We start from the raw sequence: 25,546 nt of genomic DNA, 5'->3' as shown, positions 1-25,546 counted from the left end.
AAGCATATTAATAAAATCTTGCATGAATGTAGAATAAATAAGATAAAAGTGGGTGTATTAAAATAACTCTACGTTGAGGTAATATACTTGTATGTTATGTGCTACAACAATGTAGATTCAAATATTGCTTTAGTAAGTCTTGCATAACATAGGCCCAACTACAAAGTTATAAAACGTGTGAATCTTATATGAACAACAACATGCATACAACATATCGACCATCAAGTTGATTGAAATCTGAGGCTGATCAATAGTTGGAGTGGGAGTCTGCTCATAAGGGAATCAATGACTGGGTGCCATGATCTGGAGTTAGAGGAAAAGCCATATTTTATTTATGAGATTCAAAAAGAAAAATATGAGACACGCCTTTAGAAAATAAATGCTTAAAACAGACTTACGTTAAACACTAAAGATTTTGCGTTGAGGAAGAAGAGCTCCACTGTGGTGTTCTCTTTCAGGAAGGTGATCTTCTCAATGTAAAACCTGTAGACAGTTTAACAGCAAGGTTCAATTGGAATGTGATGTCAATGCATTTTGTATTTTTATTTCAACAGCATTATCAGTAGACTTCATCATGTGTCATCTAATGCATGGTAGTCACTCAGCAGTGTTCCATCACTGCCACCTGCTGGCCAAAACAAGCCATGCAACTTTTGACAACAACTTTGCTTCCATCATTTAATCATTCAGACCACAGTTTTTCATGTAAAACACGGAGAGTTTAGATAATATAGACTGATGTGCATGGATGAAGCACACCAGTATTCCAGATCTGGAAAGCTTTAACAGCAAGAGAACTTACCTCACAAGAAATTTGAGCTCCAAAGGCCCCGAGGTCTTGGAGAAGTCATGATCAAGGACTTTACGATCCAGCTGCAGCCAGTTATTCTGGCCACTGAGCAGGAATAAACAAATAAATCGCAAGTTGAAATGTAATTCTGATACTGCTACCTTTCTCTTATTTTATCTACTTTCTAAAGGCTTCTCTCTCCGTCTGTAAACAAGGATTGGTTCTAAATCAACAAATCATATTTTTAAAAATAACATAAGACAGTATCACAAATTTGAAGTCTTTAATATGAGTGTCCAATATTAGGAAATATACTTACGTGTCATCTATGAAGCTCAATCCAAAATATTCTTTCTCCTTCAGGTTAAAGTGTGACGACACCAAATCTAACAGCTCTCGGGACAACAGCTTGGGCTGCAGAGTTTAGAGAGACACACACGACTGGAGTTGAGATCACTTGCTTGAAACAAAAGTAAAGAAGGAGGAACACGTGACAGGAACGGACAAACTACCTGCACCAGGAGCTCCAGATTCCTGCCGTCAAGGAGGTGAACCTGGCAAAGACGTCCTTCGGTCATCTAGAGGAAAAAACACCACATGAGACGTCAGCTGCTGCAAAAGTGAGAGTACACAGCCTCCACCTCTACCTGTGCCTCCCCACACGCACAGCCGTCCTTCCACTGTTTTAGCCCCCGGGATAAAATGGCTGCATCTTTGGAATGACTCACCTCGGTGTCATGTTTGACTTTGTGCTGAATGAATAGGTAAAGAGAGGTACCAGGGAAATGTCCATTTGGGAGGCATGTCCCAAAACATCAAAGTCATTGAAAGTTGATCATCCCTATAAAGTGTATTTTAGTCAAAGCGGAGAAGAACCATAAATAAGCTGTGATTTACACCGTGTGCTGCATGAATCATAAACAAAGAATGTCAGGTTCTTTTGTCCCATACACACACACTTTGTCTTTTTCACTCTTCCATATCCTTCCTCTGCATCAACACAGGTCTGTTGATAATCCCTGAAATGTCATCATCAGCCCTCGTCTTCCTCTCCAGCACAGTAATCAAACTGAAGGACAATGAAGTGCTGCTGCATAGTTTAATTGAATTTCCATTCCATTGTTTAAGATGAATAGTTTTAAGAGTCAATCTGTTGCAGTCAGCAGAACTGCCTTTCACACAGGACAAGGTAGGAATATTTTGTGTGGTGATGAACAATATTCAAATCATATTTCAGTCTGTTAAGCTGTAGCCAACATTCAGGTCGATGCTCAGCTACAATAAAACATGTTAGATTCCTTGTACACATTCTGATCACCCTCTGTGTAAAGAATCTGTTAAATAAAGAACCATTAAGAATTATTAATCATCAATTAAATGATTATAATTCCTGATTTTGCAGCCATAATTTTTGTCATAATAACTGGCCAATCACATTGAGATCTCACACAAAGTGGCTTTAAATGTGTTTAAATGACTTTTGCTCCTTTGTATTTTAGCACAAAGGCAGAAAAAGGGGCGCTCTCATTCCATTAGAAAGCGTCTTCTTTATTCCATCGCTGTGATGTTCATGTGATGGAAGCAACAAAAATGATCTTACTACTGTTAAATTGCAGACACACGATTGCAGAACCTCATTGGCAGGAGTGTGTGTTAGTGTTTACTTGATGCTTTTTAGCTACTCAGGAATGTGTCCCTGCACGTTCATTCTCTGTGACTTCAATGAAAAACATGTGGTATCCAACTGTTTGGCCTCTGTGCTGGAAAAGTGAGGGTTGTGTTGACGTCCAGCGTGACCGCAGGCGGAGAAGACGTTCTCCGGCAAGGCATTTAACTTCAGGACACATTGTCCTCGGCGCCACAACAGAGCCCTCATTTCACTTTTATACTGTACAAGCTGCTTTTACACTGTGTTGTTTTTCCAACTCCCTGAACCTCAGGGAGATTTACGGCTCTGTGGGCTTTACTCCTCAACAAATGGTTTTATTTGCAGTAACACTAGTTTGGTCTGAAACCATGAATTTGAACGCCATATCCACTCCTACTGTGCATCCAGGTAGGATGTGAGTGGCACAGCAGAAACCTTTTACAGCTCCATATCTAAGTGGTCCAGAAGAGGCAAGAAGAAGCGATCAGGGATTAATATCTATAGTAGCCTCAAGCGTTGTGACTTGTCCAGGGAACAAACCTTCTTTCAATCAATGCTGCATTGTTGTTAACCACCACAAAAGAACAAAGGCCTTTAGTTTACAGTCTGATTTCCAGCTCACAGACAGACAATTACTTTTATATTCACCATTAAAATCTTTGCATCTGACTCAAAATCGTTTATCTCTGTCTTTTCTCCTCGTGTCAACACATTACCAGCTTCAAATATGTTCACAAACATCTAAAGAGCATCCCCTTATGCGTATATAAAGTGACAAAGTATTCGGTATTTAGTATTTAAAGGACAGTTTTATCCAGACAGAAACTGCTCTCTGTCCACAGCGAGGACCTGAGTGATGTCGCTGAGAGGTCACATCTGTGTCAGGGAGGTCGTTCCCCCCCCTGCAGCCCTGTCATTATGGGCACGGAGCTCATAATGGCGCACTCTTCACATGACCTTCAGCCACCGACCTTCTCATGCTGGGACGGGCCCACCCTGCCGCTTTGATCAGGTCGACAACTACTTCAACCGTTAAGCAGAGGTAAACCACAAGCTACAGGCTGAACAGCAATAAATCACACAGTGGTGGAAAGTAACAAATTACCTTGGCTTTAATACTTTGTGGCAGCAGACATATTCCATTCATAATTCTTCATACGTCTTAAGTAAACGTTTTATCACTCGATACTTTTCAAATCAGGACTTTTATCAAAAAAAATATGATCATATTATAGAGAAAGAAATAAACTGCATTGTTACAATTAGCTTTCACACCAACCTACAACATTAATTTCCCCTTAAATATTGAATAAGATACAATTACATAATAACACAATTTACCATACCATGAAATAAGTTGTTGGACCAGCTTAAAAAATTGGTATCACACAAATAAATAAAGTTTGTTCTACTGAATGTAACACTTTATATTACACAAATTGATGTGGGATAATCACAAAAAAATACTTAATTCATTGGTGTATTACGAATTGAGGGAATTCAGCAATGTTCTATTTTCCATGTAATAAGTACTTAAAGTGTAAATGTGAGGCAGGGTTTTCACTTGACTTGTTATAAATAAGCTTTGATACTCTGAGGGGAAAAAACAGCATCCTGGTATATTGCTTACAAATTCAAAGGCTCCGATACTTTCTAACAGATACTACAGCTTGTTAGAGAGAACACGTCAGCGCCAGGTGTTTTTATGCACTTTGAAAAGGTTTCACAGAGGGACCACTGTGTTGGCTGAATGACTAAATGCTGACTGACTCTAAATACCTTATCTGGAGGATACGCTCACCCAACAGACAGCACACAGGTGCTCCGGCAACAATTCATTTCAAAGACCAACTCTGAAAGTTCTCCTCCTCGGCCAGTGAGATCAAACAGCCGGTCATGCTGCTTTCTAATGGCTGCCACATGTGCAGGGAGAGAGACCCTTGTTAAAAAAAACTGGCTTTGTGACTCACTAAGAGGCAGCTTGAGACTCTTCACAGGCGCACAAATAAACACGAGCATACGCAAACGAGCCAAGTGAGAGAAATTACCCACTCACCTCACACGGAGCAAAGTTCCCGTGAGATTATAGTTAATATAAGCCACACACACAACAATTCAACCAAAGAAATCCATCTGCCATCCAGGAATTAATCACACGTGCTGTCGAGAAAGCGATCAATAAAACTCCTTTTTAATTAAAGCATTTATGCTTCCGCTGCTAAAGAGCTGCCGTACCTGGTAGCATTTCCCAATCCTGAACCAGGCTTCTAGGAAGCGTCTGCACGGCATCACCCCACGGTTGTACCACCTCCTCAAGGTCTGATGTGCCAGGCCCCAGACGAGCTGGCTGCTTGATGTCACCAGGTCCTCCATTCCACGTATGATGCGCACGGCCATGACTGAGGGCTCTTTTCTACTGCTACTGATGACACCTCACAGATTCAGAGCCGGGAGACGAGATGAACTGCAGACCACTTTGTTTTGCTTCAGAGCAACAAGCTGAAAGCTGAATCTACACATGCACAAACGTCTACTATGTCTACCCAGCTGATGTGATGTCAGTGAGAGTCGGCGCTGTGGAGAGGCTGGAGCAGAGCAGCATGCCTCAGGCTCGGTCCTGGGCCTGGGTCCAAAACACTGCCTCATAGTGTGCACGAGGGGAGGGCAGGACAGAACCAGGAGGCCCCTGCTGCAGAGGCTCCAACTCTCCTCCACATAAACACTCTTGTATACAAACACAGAAACCAGCTCCGGCTGGCCACTCAACCTCTAAAGTCAGAAATACACAGCTCTGTGACTCATAGTGGTAAAATTGTTTTGCTTGGCAGGTTTCTTTTCCTCCATTGTAATATAATTTTGCCACGCTAAGGCGAATGTCATCTTTTATCATTTTTATTATTATTTCAGCAAGTTTTGTAATTCCATTGTCGGAAAATAGGGGTGTGGGAATGGTGTGACACTTTGTCTGGGATGTGGGAGCAATTTCCTGAGGAGACCAGACTTCTCCACCCTCTATATTACGCAGGAACACTAAAGATAATTGGTTGTGTTTGTCTGACACAGCCAAACTAAAAGTGAAGCTGCGTGGGAAATCCTTTTAAGAAAGTTTTTTATTTAAAAATAAAATATGTGGACTTAAGTGTGCCTGTGTCTCCGGCCAGACGCCTTCCCTTATACAGCTGCACACACAGGCCGTACACCTAACTCAGATAAACAAAGGAGAGAAAAAGAAAAGCTGGAGAAAAGATGAGTTGAGCAGCTCTCAGCAGCGACGTGTTGCAGTTAAGCTGGAAACAATATCACGCTGTTTGTTTATGTGACCCCGGTCTCCCAGAATGCTCAACATAATTTTCTCAGAGCAGAGCAGGAACACTATGACCTTCACATCTACAGGAATAATAATTATTAAATTAAAAAACAAAACATATAGAGTAAATCATGAATGTTATTTTGTTTATGTGCTGTGCTACATGCAATATCTATTGCACTTCTTTTTTTATCCCTGTAAAACGTTTTTGGGGGTGGTTTTTCCTCACTCTAGTCAAAGTTTAAGGGCATAGGATGTTGCACCTCTATGTTTCTGTCTGTCTGTCTGTGTCTCCATTCATCCATCCATCAATCCATCCAGTTGACAAATAATCAACAGAAATCTGCCTTATTATCAGTCAGGCATGTGTCAGTCAGTGTGTGCAGTTGCATGAATGTGTCTGAAACACACATATTGGCTATAATCACTTAATTTACTGCATGTAGAGTAGACAGGCAGTGAACCGGCTATACTAAGCATGAGCAGCGGCAGACAGCTGTGAGAATGGGCTTTTATAGAAAATTGGATTATGTGCAATTATCAGGGGTTTGTGTAACTGTAAGTCTTCATTCTGGCACTAAAAGATCCACGCTGTTTAGTAAACAGCGTGGAACTTTTGTAGTGTAAACAGTGTTTACACTACAGTTTGAGTTGAGCATTCAGGGACATTGATTGGACTGAGCCAGGTTATAGTGTTTCCCTGTGCTTCCAGTTTATATACTAATATATCTAACCAACAGCTAACTTCCAATTCATATTTATCACTTACCAACAAAAGACTTCATCCAGGAAGTGCTATACAGAAATTGCTGTGAGTGGATTGTACCATAAATTTGTTAATTAAATATGAATTAATCTGTTACTTTAATGCATTTAAATTGGTTGACTGAAACTGATAATGCTCATATTTTGATGCTTGGGTAGGACTGCATTACTCTGACTGTAGATATGATCAAGGTATGGATCATAACTATTACTATAATGTATACTAAATAATATTTAGATATTATTTATTTTATTTGATCTGCATGGACATATGTATATGTTTATACTTGTATGTTAATGTCTATAACTCTCTTCTTTGTTATAACTATTGTTGTATTTGTAAGACCCTGCACTGGGGGCAGAGGATGGGGTGGGGTTGGTTTATTGTTGTTAAAAGAATACATGTATTCTTATTTCAAGACGCTATGTTTTGAAAATGGGAAAAACCATAATGATAAAAAAAGAGTTGAATCAGACTATTCTGGGCAAGAAAAGACGACAGTGGGAAATAAATAGCAAGCTCTTTGTGGTCAGCGGTCATTTCATGCTCTTTAGACAATCACAGCTTCTTGACACATATGAAATTTAGATAAAATAATGACACGAGGGAGAAAATTCAATTGCTCTCCTCTCATTTCCATGTGTCCTAACAGGATTACACACTAGGGACGTTGTAATCCACCAATGCATGAACCAGAAGGTTCTATTTCTGGAGGGCAGGATTCATCATCTGAGACCCATTTGGAGGTTTATAGATGCACCGTGACCAGCTTACCATGATAAACATGGACAGGCGTGTGAGGCCATGCACGGCTGTCTGGAATGACAGCGGGCAGGACAGCCAAGCATATGGTGGACACAAGCCGCTGTTCACACACACATGATCGCCACATGTGTATAAAGGAGAGCAGCGTGTTCTGGTCCACGTATTGTAACAGTACACAGGGCACAGGGCTACTGAGGCATGCGTGGCACTTATTTCAGAGGTGCAAGCACGTTAACTATCCACTTACTTCAGAAAACAAGTTGCCACCTTTCTTAAAATATTGTAAAACTAAAACATAAATTAACAATAAATTGTGTTGTTATTTATTATTCAGTAGCTTACCAGATCATAACCACTACTTACTATGGAGCACCAGTCAGCATTGGTTATTTTTCAATGTAAAAGCATGCAGGCATTGTGTCTACTGGGAGCCACACACATACACATTTGTGAAAACTCACACACACATATACACACAAACACATGTGGAACGCCTGCAGGCAACTAATAATCCCAGTTGATTTCCACACTCTACGCTTGGGGTTCACTGAGGTGAAGATGCAGAAGGAGGTAACAACCTCAGTGAGAATCAATCTGTGGGAGTCTCGGGGGCGTCCCAGGGGAAAGTGGTAATTAATTGTCTGCGAGATGTTATATACATCGGAGCGATATACAATAAGCAGCCTGAACTGATCCGAACATATATCTCAGTAGTAGCTTTCATTAATAATATGGATAATAAATGTAAAGCACTAACATGCATACAGAGATTTGTTTGGTCATTTGGAGACAGTGGAACAAGCTGTAAACACGACATCTGGTATATAATCACTTGTTAGATGTTTATACACCTAATGTGAGCAAACAGTATCTTATTTACACATCCAGCAGACATCAAACAACCATAGACTGTATAGAGATGTGGATGACGTGTCGCAACTTCCTGCCTCTATCCAGCAAGGAAGCTAAAAAATCCAAGAATCGAACTCTGGAGCCAGAGTCTGCGCAGTAGCGAAACTTGACCAATCCGGAGTCAGCCTGAGTTTTAAACTAATTAAAAAACTAAATAAAACTTACGGGAGGTGATAACACTTGAACATTCATCAGTGTGATAAAATTGGCATTTGTGATCCATACTTCAGTCAGCCACCAGGTAGCGATAGAGACACTTTGGCTTCACTTTTGAGGAGCAGTCCTGTCGTCATTCTTTATCTACAGTGTATGGGAGCAACAGTAGCATTAAATTGTTGTGTTTCCATTAACTAGGTAAGTTTCCCAAATGAACATGGATTTTAGTCTTCATATGGTTTCTACCACCTCCCATTGGAAACATCTGGCTCTTTAGCAGCTAAACGCTCCATCGTGTTCACTAGCTAGAGTTTCTGACTAAGGCTCTGGTGTTTGGAATGTACGACAGAGGGTTTATTAGTGTTTCTTCTTAAAAAAGCCCCTTGCTGGCACAACTGGAAATGATGCTGAGATGATGAGAGTGAAACAAAACACATGGTTGTTAAAACCAAAACATTGAGCTGAAAGGTGCTAAAATGCTCTATATAGCTGCAAGGAACTGCAGACTGAAGTGAAACGCCCATTTGTGTTAGGTAATGTGATCTGCTGATACTTAAAAAAATATTAATTATAGCAGCAACAAACTCTGTGTATTAAATAATTAACTCAATAACCTCACAATTGGGTCAATAGGACAGGGTCAGAATCACATGCTGTCAACAGATGTTTTTTCTATTTCAGAGGGTAACATACCATTCTATTTTCACTCTGATATAACATCTTTTCACCAGCAACTTCCTCTTGCCTGGTTAACCTAACAACGTCAGCATAACTGTTGTCTAACAGTCTCCGCCTCTCCCTGTCTCCAGCCTGGCACCACAGACGCACACACCATGATTTCACACCGTCACCCTCTCTGATGTCACTCTGGTGTCCATTTCTCTACACCTGTCATGCGCTGCACAAAAGACTCTGTTCACTTTAAGGCTCACTCTTTTCAATCTGTCGTTACACTTTGTCCCTCAAGCCGTGAACAATCGACTGTAGTGGGAGTGCGACAGCAGAGGCTGACATATTTAGTCTTCACGCTGCAATGCTGCTTTGAGACCAGCAGATGGGGAAATTGCATGGCACCAAAGCCCTGAGGAATAAAGAGAGGAAATACATTTAGTCCTGGAAATTGTGTGGTAAATTATGCTGTCTGGAGGACTTTCCTATTACCTTTATGCCAATGTCATGTCCTTTGTCCTAAGATAAGGGCCTCATTTCATTGGTGAAGGCTAGATCGAAAGTTTAATAAGAATCCAGACAGACAGGCTGTTACAATTTAGCCCCCTGCTCGGCTCAGTCCCAGAAGTTCAGTATTAATAGGCTTGAATCTGTTGAGAATACACGGCAGGGCATGATTGGGGCAGCCGCGCTGCCAAGATCGTCAAGGCTCCCCTTCCCCCGGCTCATTTCAACACGGGATAGCAATTACCGTGTACAGTAAGTGGTAGATTAATTGTCTGAAGGGGAAGGCCTCCTTGTGGATGTGACAGAGCCGGAGCGGAGCAGGCAAACAGCTGTCCTCCACATGGGCCTGCAGATGACGAGCTATGCCCCATACTGAGTCTGCAGCTGACACATCCAGTATGCAGTACGCCCGGCCTACTCACACATGCTGGATGGTTAACTTATAATGTCCTGGCCTCAAGGGACCCTGCCCACACGCTCATGTAGCTTCATGACCGTCAGTCTTGGTTAGAAATGGAGCAGGTGGACACAGCTGTCAGAATTCATGACACTTGATATGAGGGCAATTTGTCATCATGCATCATACATGAAGAGATTAAGTTCATAAAACATGAAAGAGGGACATCTCTGGTCATGCAAAGAGTATGCCCCACTTTTTAATGGTCTTTGCAATCTTCGTGTCTCACACACAATATGAGTGAAAGGAAAATCAAATAATCAAATCATTTGTTCTTTCTTTGTCTTTGAGTTGTTTATTCTCCTCTTAACATACCGCCTGCTTTTCTTTATGTTCCATTTGTAAATTACAACAAGAAGAACTGCAATGAAATAAACTGAACGTCTGCCCTCAGGCCTTCAGATTTCACAATCATCCCAGTAAGTGAGAGGCGGCCATTATCCTTCATGACTGAAATTGTCACTGCATCTGTTAAGCAACCACAAGACATTTTAATTACAGCCAATTAACACCATGTGATAAAGCTCCATTTGGCAAATGAATGGAAAGACAGAGAAGCTTTTTGTGTGTGTTTAGGCGGCGCAGTCAAGCCCCGCTTTGTTTGGCCAGGCAGGGGGTATGGAAAAAAACAGAAAGAGAAAGAAGGCATGGAAAGCGGGCTCAGGGCTTCATGCTGCCACCATCCACCTATTGGCTTGTCAGGCTGTGTCTAGGGATTTGGGGCCAGCTCCTCTTGCTGAATGGGACAGCGCTCAGGGCCACCCTGGAGGCCACAGGCTGTGACAAACCATGTGTGCGTATAACCCAGATGCTACGGAGAGGAGGAGGTCAGACCGGGGTAGTTGTGTGGGAGGCAGAGGCTGTGGTGTCAGTCAGCAGCCCTGCACTGTCTGCTGCTATAAAATATTGCCCTGAGGGATTGTGGGTCTCTCGATTTGCCCAGACGTTTCTCAGAAGAAGGATAAAGCGCCTCTGTTATTAGTTTTCAATATCATAGTCAAGCTATGGAAAACATGAATGGCCACTGTGGACATCTCCACAGGCATCGTAATGAAACAAAGAGAGAGCAACAAAGATAAGGGGGAGTGTGTGTGTGTATACTATAAGTGAGGGGCTGTTATGAGCCTCAAGGCAACGGAAGGGATTCAATAATTGCACGGAAGATAAAATACAGTAATTTAACATGGTTTGGCTTTAAGATATGTAAACAAATATATAATTATAATATGATTAATTAATTAATTAATTAATCTAATCCACATGATTATTTTCTATGACTTATAATAATGATCTGTCAGGCAACAATCAATCAGTTCAGTTATAGTTCACACAGTGGATGTGCATGAAGTTGTCTTCATCAGCTCAGAGCTATGCTGGGAATTACACCAGACCTTGCTCTGTGAACATACAAGACTTATTGGCCATGCAGGAAACATATAAATGAGTTAAGACAATTACGTGTTCAGTTTCCATCCATAATTGTGAAAATTGCTCATGTGGAGAAGCAGGAAAAGGTCACAGTTCCTAATAAGCTTTTTAATATCATTGTTAAAGAGCCGTGCATCCGAAACCTCAACCTTTATCTGAAAAAAGACCAATTCTAGCAAAACTGTTACCATGGATAATAACCGAATACTGTCTGTGTGCTTCACCCAATTTTTTTTTACATCCCATTAGTGGATCTTCACTTCATTTCTGACAGGTTGCTCAGTGACGATTGTTATCTTGTTTTAGATCTTGAGAAATCTGACCCCTATAATGTACAGTATAATAATCTGGTTTAATCTCTCTCCATCCATCCTCTGCCATTCAGGGCTTGGGTTGCAGAAGTTGCTGGCCAATAAGGGTATCCCAGTATTCCATCTCCCTAGCCACGCTTTTCAGCTCTTCCTGGGGGATCTCGAGGCGTTCGCATGCCACTGAAGTCGGGGTCTCCCTCAAGGGCTCCTCCGGGTTTGGCATGCCCGGTAAACCTGCAAAGGAGGGCGCCCATGGGAGGTCTCCTGACTAGATGCCGGAACCACCTCAACAGTCCGCTATCTACATGAAAGAGCAACGGTTCTACTCCAAACTCCGAGTTTAATCTGAAATTGTGCAGCATGTGGTGCCATTAACTCTTATGAGCATTGGTTTATGAGTCTAAATCCATTTTGTGGCAACAAAAGGCTGATTTCTGTTGGCTGATGTCTGCATTAAATGATTTACAGTTTGGTTTATCACTCTAGATCCACATAACTAACCTGATAATAAGATCAGTTACATGGCTCTATTTGACCAGACAACACTTGCCTGGTAGAACACAACTGATTCAGACATACTGAATGCAGAAAACCGCTGTCTGCACCACGCTAACATCCAGCGTGCAGACAAACAGAAGAACCTGTGTGGCTCAAACAGGCGTCACAAAGCCAGTGGCCATAAAGGGATACTGCTGCTGTCTTTCAGTATCAAATCGAAAATATGTCTTTTTTCATCCTGATGTATAAATACAAAAGCTCTCAATGGGCTAAAAGCTCTTAAAGATTCCAGCTCTGTCAGAGTGATTTAAAGAGGTGCTGTGATTTGAAGAGAGGGGGCCTTCACTCAGAGTCAAATGGGAACTTATAAGAAGGTGGAGCCTGTGGAGCAAAGAGCTGGGCATCTGTTCCAGGTTTGCTGCTATGTCTTATTCAATACGTTTAACTCATCAGATATTCTGAAACAGCTGCTACACTGCAGAAGGAAAACATGCCTCATTACTGCATCCAACACATGGACTAATACATTTTTAACCGAGCAAATATCCTCAGAGTTACTGTGGAGAGAAACAATCTCAGTGGCTGAAGTCAAGTATTTTGAAGGAACAAAAAAAGAGGCACAATGTTTTTGCCCACTACACCACCTGGACGGCAGGTGACAGAGACACAGTCAGGGAGTTTAAATAGTAGGGAACTCCTAGCAAAACGATTATTCAAGGAGTCTGAGGAGACCAATGAGGAGTCCAATGTCTCACGAATGTTTGGGCAAATGATTGCTAACATATTTATTTTTGTGTCATATTACTATTAACATGCCATATTACTGACTGACATATTACTGTTAGTCAGTGTTGTGTTTACAGTTTAAGATAAAAATGTAATATAAGGTAAAGAAGTCTAACTTTATGACATGAGCTCACTTCTGCTTTTTTTGTGTTTTTCTCTTTACCGCTGCAGTTCAGATTTCAAACTAGAGATTTTAGAGAGACGTAGCCCCAGCTAGAAAACTTAAGCTACTACTGAGAGTAAAACATTTCCTTTTCTACAACACAATTACTGATTTTCCTATTTTTTTTAGTGGTAGCCTAGCAATAGACATCTTTCTCTTCAGATCAGTATTCCATGCACTATAAAAGCTGTATGGATGTTTTAAGTATTACCAGGGAATGCCTGTAATTTTATTTTTACCATGCGCACAGATCATCAGTCACTGGACAGCTAAATAAATTAACGGGGTTCCATGCCATATCAACAGATGTGGCACACTATGCAGAACACAGTGCGGTGATGAGGCTTAATCGATTTCAAAAGGGATTTACATAACAACTGAAATTAATAGGCTACTTTTCAGCAACATGTGAAATGTCTCTAAATTTAGATTTTTATGTGACAGTGATAATCTACATGTATTCTCAATATTACATAATTTATTGAGAACTCTTTTTAATTAATTTACTAGTCATTTAGTCCTTCACAGTTAGGACATTTAAAAAAAAACACTTAATTTTTCAAGGCCAAGGTCTAAAAGGTATTAGTTTTGTCTGTCCAGCAGTCCAAAAACCAGATATATTCAAGGAACAATTCATTCAAACAGAAAATAAGCAGTAAACTTTCAAACATTTTAAATAATCAAAACAGTTTAGCAATTTGCTTGAGAACTGACTTCATTGATAAGTCATATGTCAAACTTTGTTAAACCAATAATGAACTAATACTTTCAGCCCTACTGTCAGACAGATGTAGGCTCTACATAAATGTATTAGCACACATGCTTACACCACCTTTCATTTCCCCCAGTCTAACAACCATTGCCCTCCCCTGGGGATACACTATCATCTTTCCTCCCACTGTGCCTGACACCTGTTACAACTGTGCTCTGCACACTAACAGAGGATCAACTTTCTACCAGGCCACAGTGTCACCAAAAACTGTCCTGACCTCACTTCTGTCCAGAGACTATAGCTGAAGAAGCTAATGTTGCTGATAGACAACACAGCCCATTGTTTGATGCTTTTGTAAATATTTGCAAATCTATGAGGCGTGATGCTGCAGTAGAGTATAGTAGTGAAAAAGACGTACACATGCTCAGGTGGAACAACAATCATGTTTGAAAAGGAAGTATGAGCCTCTAAGCAACACAATGGACCTTTGAAAAGGCTTAAATCAAGGGCAGCTCTTTCTATTGAGTTACTGGGGTTCTTTCCTCGTCACTTAATCACCATGCACCCACATCTTCTCTGTATTTACTGCTAACACGTCTCTCACCGCTGCTCTCTCTCCCTGTCACAGAGCTCAGCCTGGCCTGTCTGAGTGGACCAGCAGGGTGCTCGGTTTTGGTCTACGGCGCAGGTGATCACTTCCCTCGCCTCTCCCTCCTCCCCCCACTCCCCTCAATCCTCCTCATGCCGAGCTGCAGCGGTGAAGGTGACTGCAGCTGGATGATTTCTTTCTTTCTAAACTGCAGGGGATTTTGAGTTGGAAGGTGTATGGTGCCTGGGATTTGGTGTGTATGTGTGTGTCTGTGTGTATGTGTAAGAGAGGCGGGGGGGTATTGGTTGCCATTATTAACCCAGTAAAAGAAGAGTCTCACATAACACTCCATTAATGATGAATGCTAAGCTCTAATGGGTGCAGCCCCTATACATCCTCCATCTCCATTGTCGAGCAGGCTGCACCACCATGGCTCCAAAACTACAAATTTAACAGACAATAGAACCCAAAATGAATTAATGCACGAGGAAAGGTTTGAAAAAAAAGGAAAAATTGAGCACAGCCGCTCAACAGGAAATTACTTTGTGGGGGGCTGGTGAAATCCAAAGCATCACATATTCAGTCTTTTCTCATATTCAAGTCTCCTGTGTGTCTCCTTGCCGTGCCCCCACCCCTTCTGGCACTGAACATGTGAAACACTCACATGGGTGTTTTTTAAGCATTGAGCAGTATTGATCACTGTAGATCCAAGGCCGTAAGGCACATCTGCTGTAGGAGCATTGGTTGTTTTTGTTTTTTGTGTGTGTGTGGGTTTTTTTCTAAACTCGACATCATGTACCTCTGTTTGCGCCCGAGAGGCTAATAATAGCAGCTCAGGTCCACTCCGTCCACCTCCCCCCTCCTTTACCTCATCCACACTCACGGTGATTGGAGTCTCATTCTGGTCATTATCGTGCAGGCTTTCAAACATCCTCTCAACATCATCACCTCAGAGATGTGTGTGTGTGTGCGTGTGTGTGTGTCTGTGTGTGTGTGTGTGTGTGTGTGTGTGTGTGTGTGTGTGTGTGTGTGTGTGTGTGTCTGTGTGTGTGTGCATGTAGGGGAAAGAGAGTTAATGTGATCTCTGCATTGTGTATATAAGAGGAAAATGGGAAGAAATGGAGAGTGATCACAAAAGAGGCATGGATGGATGGATGGATTGATGGAGAGAGTCACACAAGCAGCATAATTAGGATAAGGACTACCCCCCCCCTCCGAAACCCACCACCACCCACCACTCATTCTCTCCAAAAACCTCCAAGGCAAGCCAACAGCAGCACAGACGGAGACGAAGGTGGTAGAAGCCTTTTCTTTGTTGTTATTTTCATTTTTCTCAGCCTAACAGCAATTACATCCCAGTCTGAGAGACGCATGAGGAGGAGGAGGAGGAGGAGGAGGAGGTAAACACAGACAGAAAGGAGGAATATTCCTATCTGGAATGTAACGCTGCACAAATCCGTTGGCTTTAAGGCCCCCTCCATTGCCATAAGAAGAAAGACCCTCCTGGCTACATCTCACCTGCCCACATGTGCAGCAGTGTAGGCCTACAAGATTTTGAGTGTGTGAGGAATACTTAGAGCTAGGTGAACAAAGACATTTATGGGCTCACAATTTCTAAATGTTTCTAAACATTTTACTTGGGGGCTGGGAGGAAAGGTTCTGAAAAATTATGTGAGCAAGTGACTTTTGCATTCTCACATACAGCCACTCGGCTTTTCTGCATGTCTGAAAGCAGCACTACAGTTTTAAGTTGCAGCTTCTTCTTAACCTTGTTTGTTGTGACTGTGGCACGTGAAAACCCATAACAGGTGCTTTACAGAATATACACAAAGCAAAAGGCATCATAGCAACGATTGAGATGCAATGTGATGTAAACAAGGACCAAACAGGAACCATTTCCGTCCTAAAAGTCTTCCAGAATGCTGATTTTGCTAATGCTTTCAAAAATAGACAATATTTCAATTTCCTCATATATATCTTTGTCACCTATTAACATAATTTCACTGTGAGGCAACTAAAGAGTGATTGAATCATGATTAGCGCCTTCATCTGCCAATTACCTTCTTGATTGATGACTCGATTTCTTTGTCTATAAAACAATTCAATCTATTTAAATGCTGGGCAGGAAATGTAACATCTTAGAAGTTGAGACTTTCAAACCTTTTGTGCTAGAAAGTTGTATTAAATGATCAATTAATTATCAAGATAGATAGTTGAAGCTCAAAAGTGTCTGTATGATGGATACACTTGGCATCCACACTACTTGGAACCGCTAAAATTTTGTAATTTGGAAACGCTGCTAGCCCCATTTTAGTTTAGTCTGGAAAGGGATAAATTGATTGGTTGGTAAAGATGACTTAGACACTCACGGGCGCTTGCTGATTGGCTCTTTTCGGTCACTACGTAGCCTTAACGGATTCATCTGGCTCCTATCACATGACCCTCCACCTGAAGAAAACCGGCATTATGGCACTGTCACATACACAAATGCAAGGCAAATATCACTCATACGGACAGAGATCAATTTAGTTTGAAAACGTAGTAGGCTCTGAGGGTTGGTAGAAACAGAGCGACTGGCACTAGAGAGTGAAACATAGTTAAAACAGTTGCTTTCTGTCCAGATTTCTCATTAAAACAGTGGTCTTCATGGGGGGGAAATAATGATGTATCACCGACCAACTGTGCACCATGCACCTTTGGAATTGTGATTAATTTCCCACTAACATCCCCCAGAGACAGGGGGCTTTCACTCTGAAGTGCAGTGAAGTCAATAGCCACGGATATACATGGGTAACCTATAAATCTATCCTAGTGTCCATTCTTTAAATAATTCATAAGTAGGTGAGCTTAAGCGCTGCACTTTGAGGGGGAATGTCCACAACCTGGCCAGTGCCTGTCCTTAAACAGATTGGGCTTGTTTTAACGTAGTCGCATTCATTTAAATGACAAACTGGCTCCCAGAGGAATTCCCAACCAGCTGAGAGGCACTCTCCAGGGCTGCTGTCAGTGTTCTGCTTTAATCTGAGGGAAATAAACAGCGAATATTTAACATTACCACATTAAAGGACCCAAATCCCTCAGAAATCAAAAATATATATTTTTTTTTTTTGTCGCCCGTAACCTCTTTGCGCGCAATATTTCCCGTAATCAGGAACCATAAATATGGGATGTTTCACAATTTCTAGCGGTTTAAATGTGAAACTAAAGTCTAGACTCTTTGTTTTACTCAGGATGTCCTGTCTGAGGGGACAAAGCAGACGTGAAACAAGGAAAAGAGATGTAGTGCCTGCTGAGCTGGTCCACAGCCGAGGCACAGATTCCTGTTGACATTTACAGCAATCGTGGCACGACTGATTTGGGGAAGAACATTTTTTTAATGGACTAAATCATTCTCACTAACGCCTCTTTATGCGGATGTCCCCTCTCCCTTTGGGATCTAAATTGATTTACACTGTAAAGCCTATAGATTACTGTTGACCCACAAACACATTTACTAGAAAACACTCCAGTGTCTGCCCCTGAATTAGGCCTCCAGCGGCAAGCCTGTTTACCATAGCTATATTAAAGTGCTAATCCACAACATCCATGTTTTTCTAAATGTGACATCAGCTAAGCACACTTTGCCCGGCTGCTTTTTTTGCTTTTCCCAATCAAATGTCGATTAAGTAATGTGACATGTTTCTTTCTTCGCTGAATAAAGTGAGACTTTGAAAATGTTATGTGTTCTGTATCAGTTCCATATACTCAGAGCTTTTGCTGTTAAGGCCTAACACTCGGATGTCAATCAGGACACTTCACCCTCTTTTAATATAATTGAACCCAAACTTACCAGAAAGTGAGATGTTGGACATGATAAGATCTACCTAAAAGAACATAAACCATCTTGAAAAAAATAGAATTAACGTGAACGTTGACTTTTTAGGTTGGTCCATGTCCCATCCTCTAACATGTATGCGCTGAGGTTTAAGAGCTATTCTGCAGCCAGCCACCAGGCGATGATCAAGACACTTTGGCTTCACTTTTGGGGGGCAGTCATTGTACACCTGCACAGTCCATCGTAATCGAATTTTGGCTTAGCTTGTAGCTGAAATGCTAGATTTCCTATTTTATAGGTAAAAATAGGTTAGGAGTCTTTGAAAGGACAATCCACCTTACTCCTGAGTCTTTCTCTGTCTTATTATACCCTGAAGTTAGTCTTTAAAAAAAACAGTATTATAGAATGTAGTGTTATTGTGCTTTACTCATGCAAATTCGAGACAGACTGACCACTTTCCACCCATGAAACACCAACCAGACGTTGACAGTTTGTTTTCTTCATATTCTATATAACTCATGCTGTCACCTGGAAATAAACGCAGCACAATGCCTGGATTTAACTTGCAAACATTCACATTTACATTCCCACCTGTCACGAGCCACGAATCTGACTGGGATCTTTCAGCGTGGCGATAATCTGTTGTCAGGACCAGTCAGGCAGGAACTTGTTTTCTAGCAGAAGTGTTAAATTATACGAGCCTGCATGACAACAGTATCACGTAACCTAACCAACAAATGCTGTCATTCAAATCTGTGCACAGAGCGTTATAATAAAGACGTGTGGGAAAAAGAAAGAAAAATGCTGATGAACCACTTTTTACACAAAACAGGGCCTCAGATGAGTGTGGTGGGAACGCATCATCACATCAGGTCACACTCCCCAGGTGGACTGGATGTGCTGTTTAAATCTTGTTTACACTTGCAAAGACACGGATAAGGTCTGTTAATGGCCCCTGATTGGCAAATATACTCCTATTTGTGGCGAACAGCGGCGTTGGAAATCTCTGTGACGGTTAATAGCTTTATTGAATCAGAAGCGCTGACCCCATTAAAAAGCAGCTGAACATCCTGGACTAAAGTCAACACAAAGCTGCGCTGCCTTTGCACTTTGTGTGTGCGCGTGTGTGTGTGTCACAGAGAGAGAAAGAGGCAGCACATGTTTCTCTCGTGAGGCACAAATTCAGTGTGGTCACCCTGTGCCTTTGTTATCACTCACGTCCTGTCACTGGGTTTCCTCATGTCAGACCTGCTGTGTGACAACAAATGAGTGACACTGAAGATCACAGGACTTCTTAAATATGCCTGACATTTAGGAGATCTGTTCAAATGTAGTCATTCCCCTTTTGTTGTGGGGTTTTTCATGGTGTGAGGTGACACAAGACCTACACAGGAAATCACATGCCTGCCTGCCCATTGTGTGTCTGGTCCCGGAAACAGGATATTCACACAGAGGACAGCACACCAGCTGACCACAGACTCAGAGAGAATGTAGAGTGTGTAGTGTGTAATAAAGTAAACTACAATACATGCTCTTTAAGGTGCATTATAGGTATCACTGAAGTGACCACACCCCAGGTTACTGTGTTAAATCTTTCCTGAGCCACTCCACTACACCTTTCTGACAAGCAGGGTCGCCCACTCATGTTGACATGTCAACAGCTCAGAAACCAGCTGACATTCACTCAGCTTCAATAAAATACTGTGGCTCCATGTTGAGTTAAGGGTTGGCTGGGATTAATTGATACTCAAACAAATATATGCACTTTCTAACTGATGTGATGATGTTACTTGTTTCCATGCGGGGATTGTGCGTAAAATAGCGCATTTATAGCCCCAAATGCTCTGTGAAATAGCGAATGAGCGCAAAAGCGCATGTTATTGTTAATGCATGATAACAAAACAAACTGGCGAGGCTGTGTACAGGTGATCACACGAATATATTAGTGTTATTGTTTGTTCTACTTTTAGAAATAAAAAGGCACTTAGGAAACTAATGAAACGGTTCTCACCTTGTGTTGTCTTTTGTTGTGATCTGATTGTTCCCACTTTTATTGTCTGTCCGCAGAGCGTCTCCGCCGGCGTTCACATAAATCCCCCTCTGTCCCCGCAATACCAGAGCTGCTTTTTGTTCCAATGAATGGAGAGTTGCTTCTGCAGGGCTCTGATGAAAAGTCAAGCGAGGGAAGCTGCTGCTGCCTGTTCGGCATTAGTAACCCTGTGTCCACGCACTGAGCGTCAGTCCGGTCCGGGTCCCCGCCTCCTCTGCTCTCCTCTACCTTCCACAGATTCGGGATGGGACAGATGGATCTCCCCCTGCTGCTGCTGCCTCCGTGTACCGTGTTTGGCCACTGGAGGAGCGCTCCCTGCTGTACAGCTGAGCAGAGACCTGAACTGAACTAGCATGGCTCCAAAGCAGAGCGCATACATTCAATCAAGCGTCACTTACTCATCGTTATCAGTTCCCTAAATATGTGTGACTTTATCTCATCAAGATTCATGAGTTGTGAAAATGTCCTAAAAAAAGGAAAATGCAGAGAAATCTTGCAATGGCCAATATCTATCTACTTATTCCACAATCTTTCTGTGGAACACATATCTCAAGATCCATTCATCTTATCAGCTTCACACTGGGTATGTGTATTATATATCAACCCCAGTGCTGAATGTGGTTCTTTTTGGTCCTGGGATACATTTAATATTTTTGTGATATTATTTTTAAGTTGATTTACAACATCTCTGGGACTCTGCTTCCACATTTACAACAAACAACCTAGTTACCTTCAAAGGTTTGATGGGAATTCCAGGTAATAATAACACAAATTATGCCATGTATTGATAATAACATATCCCTGGACATTGTTTTTGTTAGTATGCATTAATATTTACTATTTTTTCTACCAACCAACCAACAAGGCAGCCAATCAAACCAACCAAACCAAAACAAACCAGACAAACATCCTGGTGGATGAACCTTAAGGGGCAGTTGTTGTGTGTTAAAGTTTTACATTTATATTGCATTCAATGTACTGTACGCATTTCAACAGCCTTAGCTCATGTGTGGATTATTATGTGTGGATCAGGGGGTAAATTTGTTTGCACAAATACTCCAATGCAAATATATAGCTTGGTCCAACTGTGGGTTTTTTGCCTGAGCACGTCTAATGTCCTCCTCATTTGACAGTTGCTGTATGTAGGCTACATTGAATTGCCAGCAGCAGCAGCACTGCCCTGAGGTCCATTACATAAGAAGATAATATTGGTTTGAGAAGCTGGCCTAGTTGCCCAAAATCTGCCATAAACCCTCTTACAGAACAAGCTTTACAGTGTTTTCACAGTTAATTAACAATGAGTGTGCTATATATAGTGTCAAACCCTAAAAATAAAAAAACTGGAGTTTCCCTCATTTTTATATTTTCTGGGCAGCAGCTTAAATGTTTTTTATGTTTCTCTCTAACAGTGTCATGTCAAGCACTAGCTTCAAGTCATTCCCCAACAAACCCACTGTGCGTTACTTACACTAGCACCAAACAGCAGATAGATCACATGATTTACAGGCCGCTGAAAACAGTAGAGTATTAGCAGCTAAAGCAAGTACACTGATGAAGGGAAGTTGAACGCTGGAATTAACCAGTCAAGACTGTATATGTAGACTTTTGTTGCTCTGAGTCTGCTAGATGTGTTTGGAAATACATTCATTTAAAAAATGACTATGTTAACAGTATGATAGTGATGGGTGTGTTGAATTGCAGTATTATCCCGTGTTCTTTACATCTTCAGCCAAATAGACCTCCTGTGAGTCTATAGTCAATGTAACATTACTGTGACTTTAAAAGCTAAAAGCAAACTTGCTGTGAGCTACAAATAATATAATTAATGAACCCTTTCCCATATCTATCTGATTTTACAAAACTTAATGTTAAAAAATTTCTAGTTATAAGCTATTATTTTTACTTTGAAGTAGAAATAATAGAAAATGGACATGCTGATGATAGTGCAAAGGTTTGTGGGAACATTACATGTCACTTCTCGGAGATGTTGTAGATTTTCCTATGACTCCAGTGTGAGGGGAAGGAAAGGAGTGCCACCCTGTTGTGGCTCGGTGGCAGGCCGAACAATGGAAAGGCCCACAAAAACTGCAGGGGCCAAGGAAATGGGAGGGATGAAAACTGTCCAGTTTATTATAAAACCGGTTGAACCAAGTGTCAGGTCTCGTCTACGGGGTGACACTCCCTCGTCTATCTCCGCTGTGCATACACACAGAGCAGAAAAAGAAAGAATATAAAAGACACACAAAAGATGAGTCTTTGTGTCGAGGCAAAGGCCGGTTGTGTTACAGGAGGGAAAATGCTTTCTTCAAAGACTAAATGAGTCACCGCAGGGACGGCCCCCATCCCCCTCCCCATTTGTGAGGATTTCTGTGAGGCCGTGATTAGGCTCACCCCAGTGCCATGTGTGCACCAAGCACCCCCCACCCACCCACCTCATCCCCTTCAATCTCTGCCTCTCTGCCTTGCTTTAGCTCCCAATGAGATTAGCCCACAAGCTATTGTTCTGATGACACTTCATAAGCTGTACTCTCATTATCATAATACAAACACAGAAATGCATGACTTGGTGACTTTAAAGAATGAAATGTGCGAAGCAAACGCTTAGATTTGGTTTATATGATGGATTCAAACAATAAAACAGTACAGAAAAATAAGCAAAACAAAAACTCCAGCCAAGATCCACATGAAGCAACCCTTTATATATGTATCTCCAAGATGCGATGTGATGTTTTATATCTCAGAAGTCATTTAGTGCCCTCACTTATTCATTATTAACATGACACCTCAGGTTTAAATCTTGAGTTAAACAACTGAAAAGAGAACAAAGAATGCAACCAGCCTGTGAGGAGGGAGGAAACTATGAATTTTAAGGACAAGGGGATTATGTTGTTCTCATGGAACAGATGTTAACATGGAGAGGTTGATCCTCCTGAGAGCGGCCCCTCACACACACACTGTCCTGCAGCCGCTGGCCCATTGTCAATGTGCATCCTCTCTTCTCAGTCTTTGGTTGCATATCGCTCTCACCCCACCCCACCCCCATCCAAGACAGACTTACTCTACCCCATGCCATCAGCTTTGACCTTGATGGGCTCCTAATGTCATCCATTTTTGTGCTTTGACAGACGTGAGCTCTTGCCAACTTTCATGCTTCCTCCTGAAGCAACCTCCACCCATTCATGATTAGTGTGGATGACAAAAAGTACCAGTAACAATAAGTGAGCACTGACTCCTCCGTCTCAGCTCATCCTCTCATCAGACCTGTAAGCAGGTCAGCTGTTGTGCGACCAGCCTTCATTCTTCTTGATAGCTTGGTCATTTCACCGGGTCTTTAGTATTTTCCAGGTCAGGGTGAATGGATTCAGAAGTTCAATTCACTGGTCCTTATTCCTCCCCCACATTTTCTTCCAAACCTGAGAATGTGTTGATATGTAAAATATTATGGATACATCTCACAAGCCTTGTGCAATGTAAATGTAAAACGAATAATCACTGCAAAATAATTACTCACCCCTTCATTGTAAGGGTGGTAACTATGGATTTGCTAAATCATTTGCATATATTCTATAATTGACTGTGCAATTTTCAGATCTATCTTTTCTGTTTTATACTGACTAGAGTTAGCATGCTAACCAGCTAGCCATAGTATATGAAGGACTAAAAACACGAAAGTATAAAAAAGAAATAGACAGATGTAAATAATTAAATGAAAAAAATGAAGCAATAAATACAGCTTGTGATTAAACAGACCCTAAACCTATATCTGCATTCATAGATTTATTTAATTATTAGTTTATTTATTTATTTCTACATCTATTTACTTATTCATTCATTTATTTATTTACTGCCTAATAGAGACTACTATATACATTAATAAATACAGAAATAACTTGGCTAATGGATAATGTATTTAGTAATAATTTCTGCATTTCTTTATGAATTTATATTGATAACATTTTTTTGTGCATCATAGTGACCTGAAAAATCTCGTAATACCACTTTGTGCCCCCAGAGGCAATGTTGAGTCATTTAAGGCGTATTAGGAGGGAAGTATGATTTTGCTCTAAATCTTAGTCCCTTCATTCCTCCACTCTGTCCTCCAGCTCAGTTTTTGTTGCTGCTGTACAAGTTTCTCTCCTTTTCCCTCGTGTGCCTCGACCTCACTTCCTGTCAACGCTACATGTTCCCTGTCTCTCTGACAGGACAGACAGGTCTAACAAATACATGCAAATGCAGGGAGAACTTTATTTCCGAACCCATGCAGATCTGGCTAACTGTCATCAGCTGTTTGATTGTAATTTACCAATGATACCCTTCTGACATGTTTATATTTATGGCAAAAGAAAATGTACTCCGAATCTTACAGGATAATAAATAGAAATTGCCTGTACACATTTAATTGGCTCTTTCCTTCGTTACATGAAACACTAAATCTATTTTACATAATCTAAAATGTCATGAGCTATATTTCACTCACAGTGTGTCATCAGTGATAAGTAAAACTTTCATTAGGAGCTTTTGTAGTACCACTATGTTGACCAGTCCATGTTATTACTGCAGAGAGGAGAGCTTCACAAAGTTGTAGCTATTTTTCTCTCTTATAACTTATTCTGAAAAAGTTCTTTGTTTTAACATTTTAGCCACTTTAACATTATCGAGAATACGCAATATCTCAGGTATGTTTTTTCTTCAAGATAAATTTTGGTCAATACCTTTTGCTCCATACATTAATGGGAAAAAAATAAAAGTTAAACAATTTTACTGGCAGTTATTACTAAAAGAGAACAGATAATTCACACATGATCCTCATTTTAATTAAATAAACATATGAATTGAGTTAACTCTGATGGTCATCTGGCTTGTCATTTGTCTTTAGCGCCGTCTGGTGAACTTTTTTAGCTACTGCAATAGCAATCTTGAAAAAGCCACACAAGTCTTACTGACTGTGTTGTTGAAGAAATCCCAACACGATATGTGATTGTGTCTCTTCACACAAAGGAAGTTTTCTGTGGAGTGGCCAAGAAGCCACACATACTTCAACTTGATCACATGGCTTCAAGCCAGGCACTGCAGAGATGCCCTTCAGCTTCATGGTAGTCTGTCAACTGTATGGGGCTCACACTTTGCACTCAAATTTATGTTTTTCCTTTAACAAGGAACATTGCTTCACTTTGCAAAGTTACTTCAACACTGACGCTGCCACTCGCTGTTTATTATG

At 41.2% G+C, this 25,546-nt stretch overlaps 1 protein-coding gene across 4 annotated transcripts in view; it reads right to left on the bottom strand.

Moving 5' to 3' along the window:
- Positions 1-20,449, bottom strand: part of frmd4ba (FERM domain containing 4Ba) — a 43,118-nt gene extending 22,669 nt beyond the window's left edge. For 2 of the 4 annotated variants that reach the window (XM_062395306.1, XM_062395323.1), the window contains exons 1-5: positions 20,290-20,449; positions 1,303-1,368; positions 1,110-1,204; positions 803-895; positions 399-483 (exon numbers count right to left, since the gene is read on the bottom strand). In XM_062395306.1, the coding sequence (XP_062251290.1) occupies positions 399-483; positions 803-895; positions 1,110-1,204; positions 1,303-1,368 (339 nt within the window). In that variant the 5' untranslated portion in view covers positions 20,290-20,449. The remainder of the gene's footprint in view (positions 1-398; positions 484-802; positions 896-1,109; positions 1,205-1,302; positions 1,369-20,289) is intronic. The other 2 variants (XM_062395314.1, XM_062395332.1) reach the window with 2 other exon arrangements.
- Between the last annotated feature and the right edge of the window lie 5,097 nt (positions 20,450-25,546).

The sequence above is a fragment of the Platichthys flesus genome, chromosome 2, assembly GCF_949316205.1.
Source record: "Platichthys flesus chromosome 2, fPlaFle2.1, whole genome shotgun sequence".
Taxonomy (NCBI): domain Eukaryota; kingdom Metazoa; phylum Chordata; class Actinopteri; order Pleuronectiformes; family Pleuronectidae; genus Platichthys; species Platichthys flesus.
This window is presented reverse-complemented; position numbering and strand designations above follow the sequence as displayed.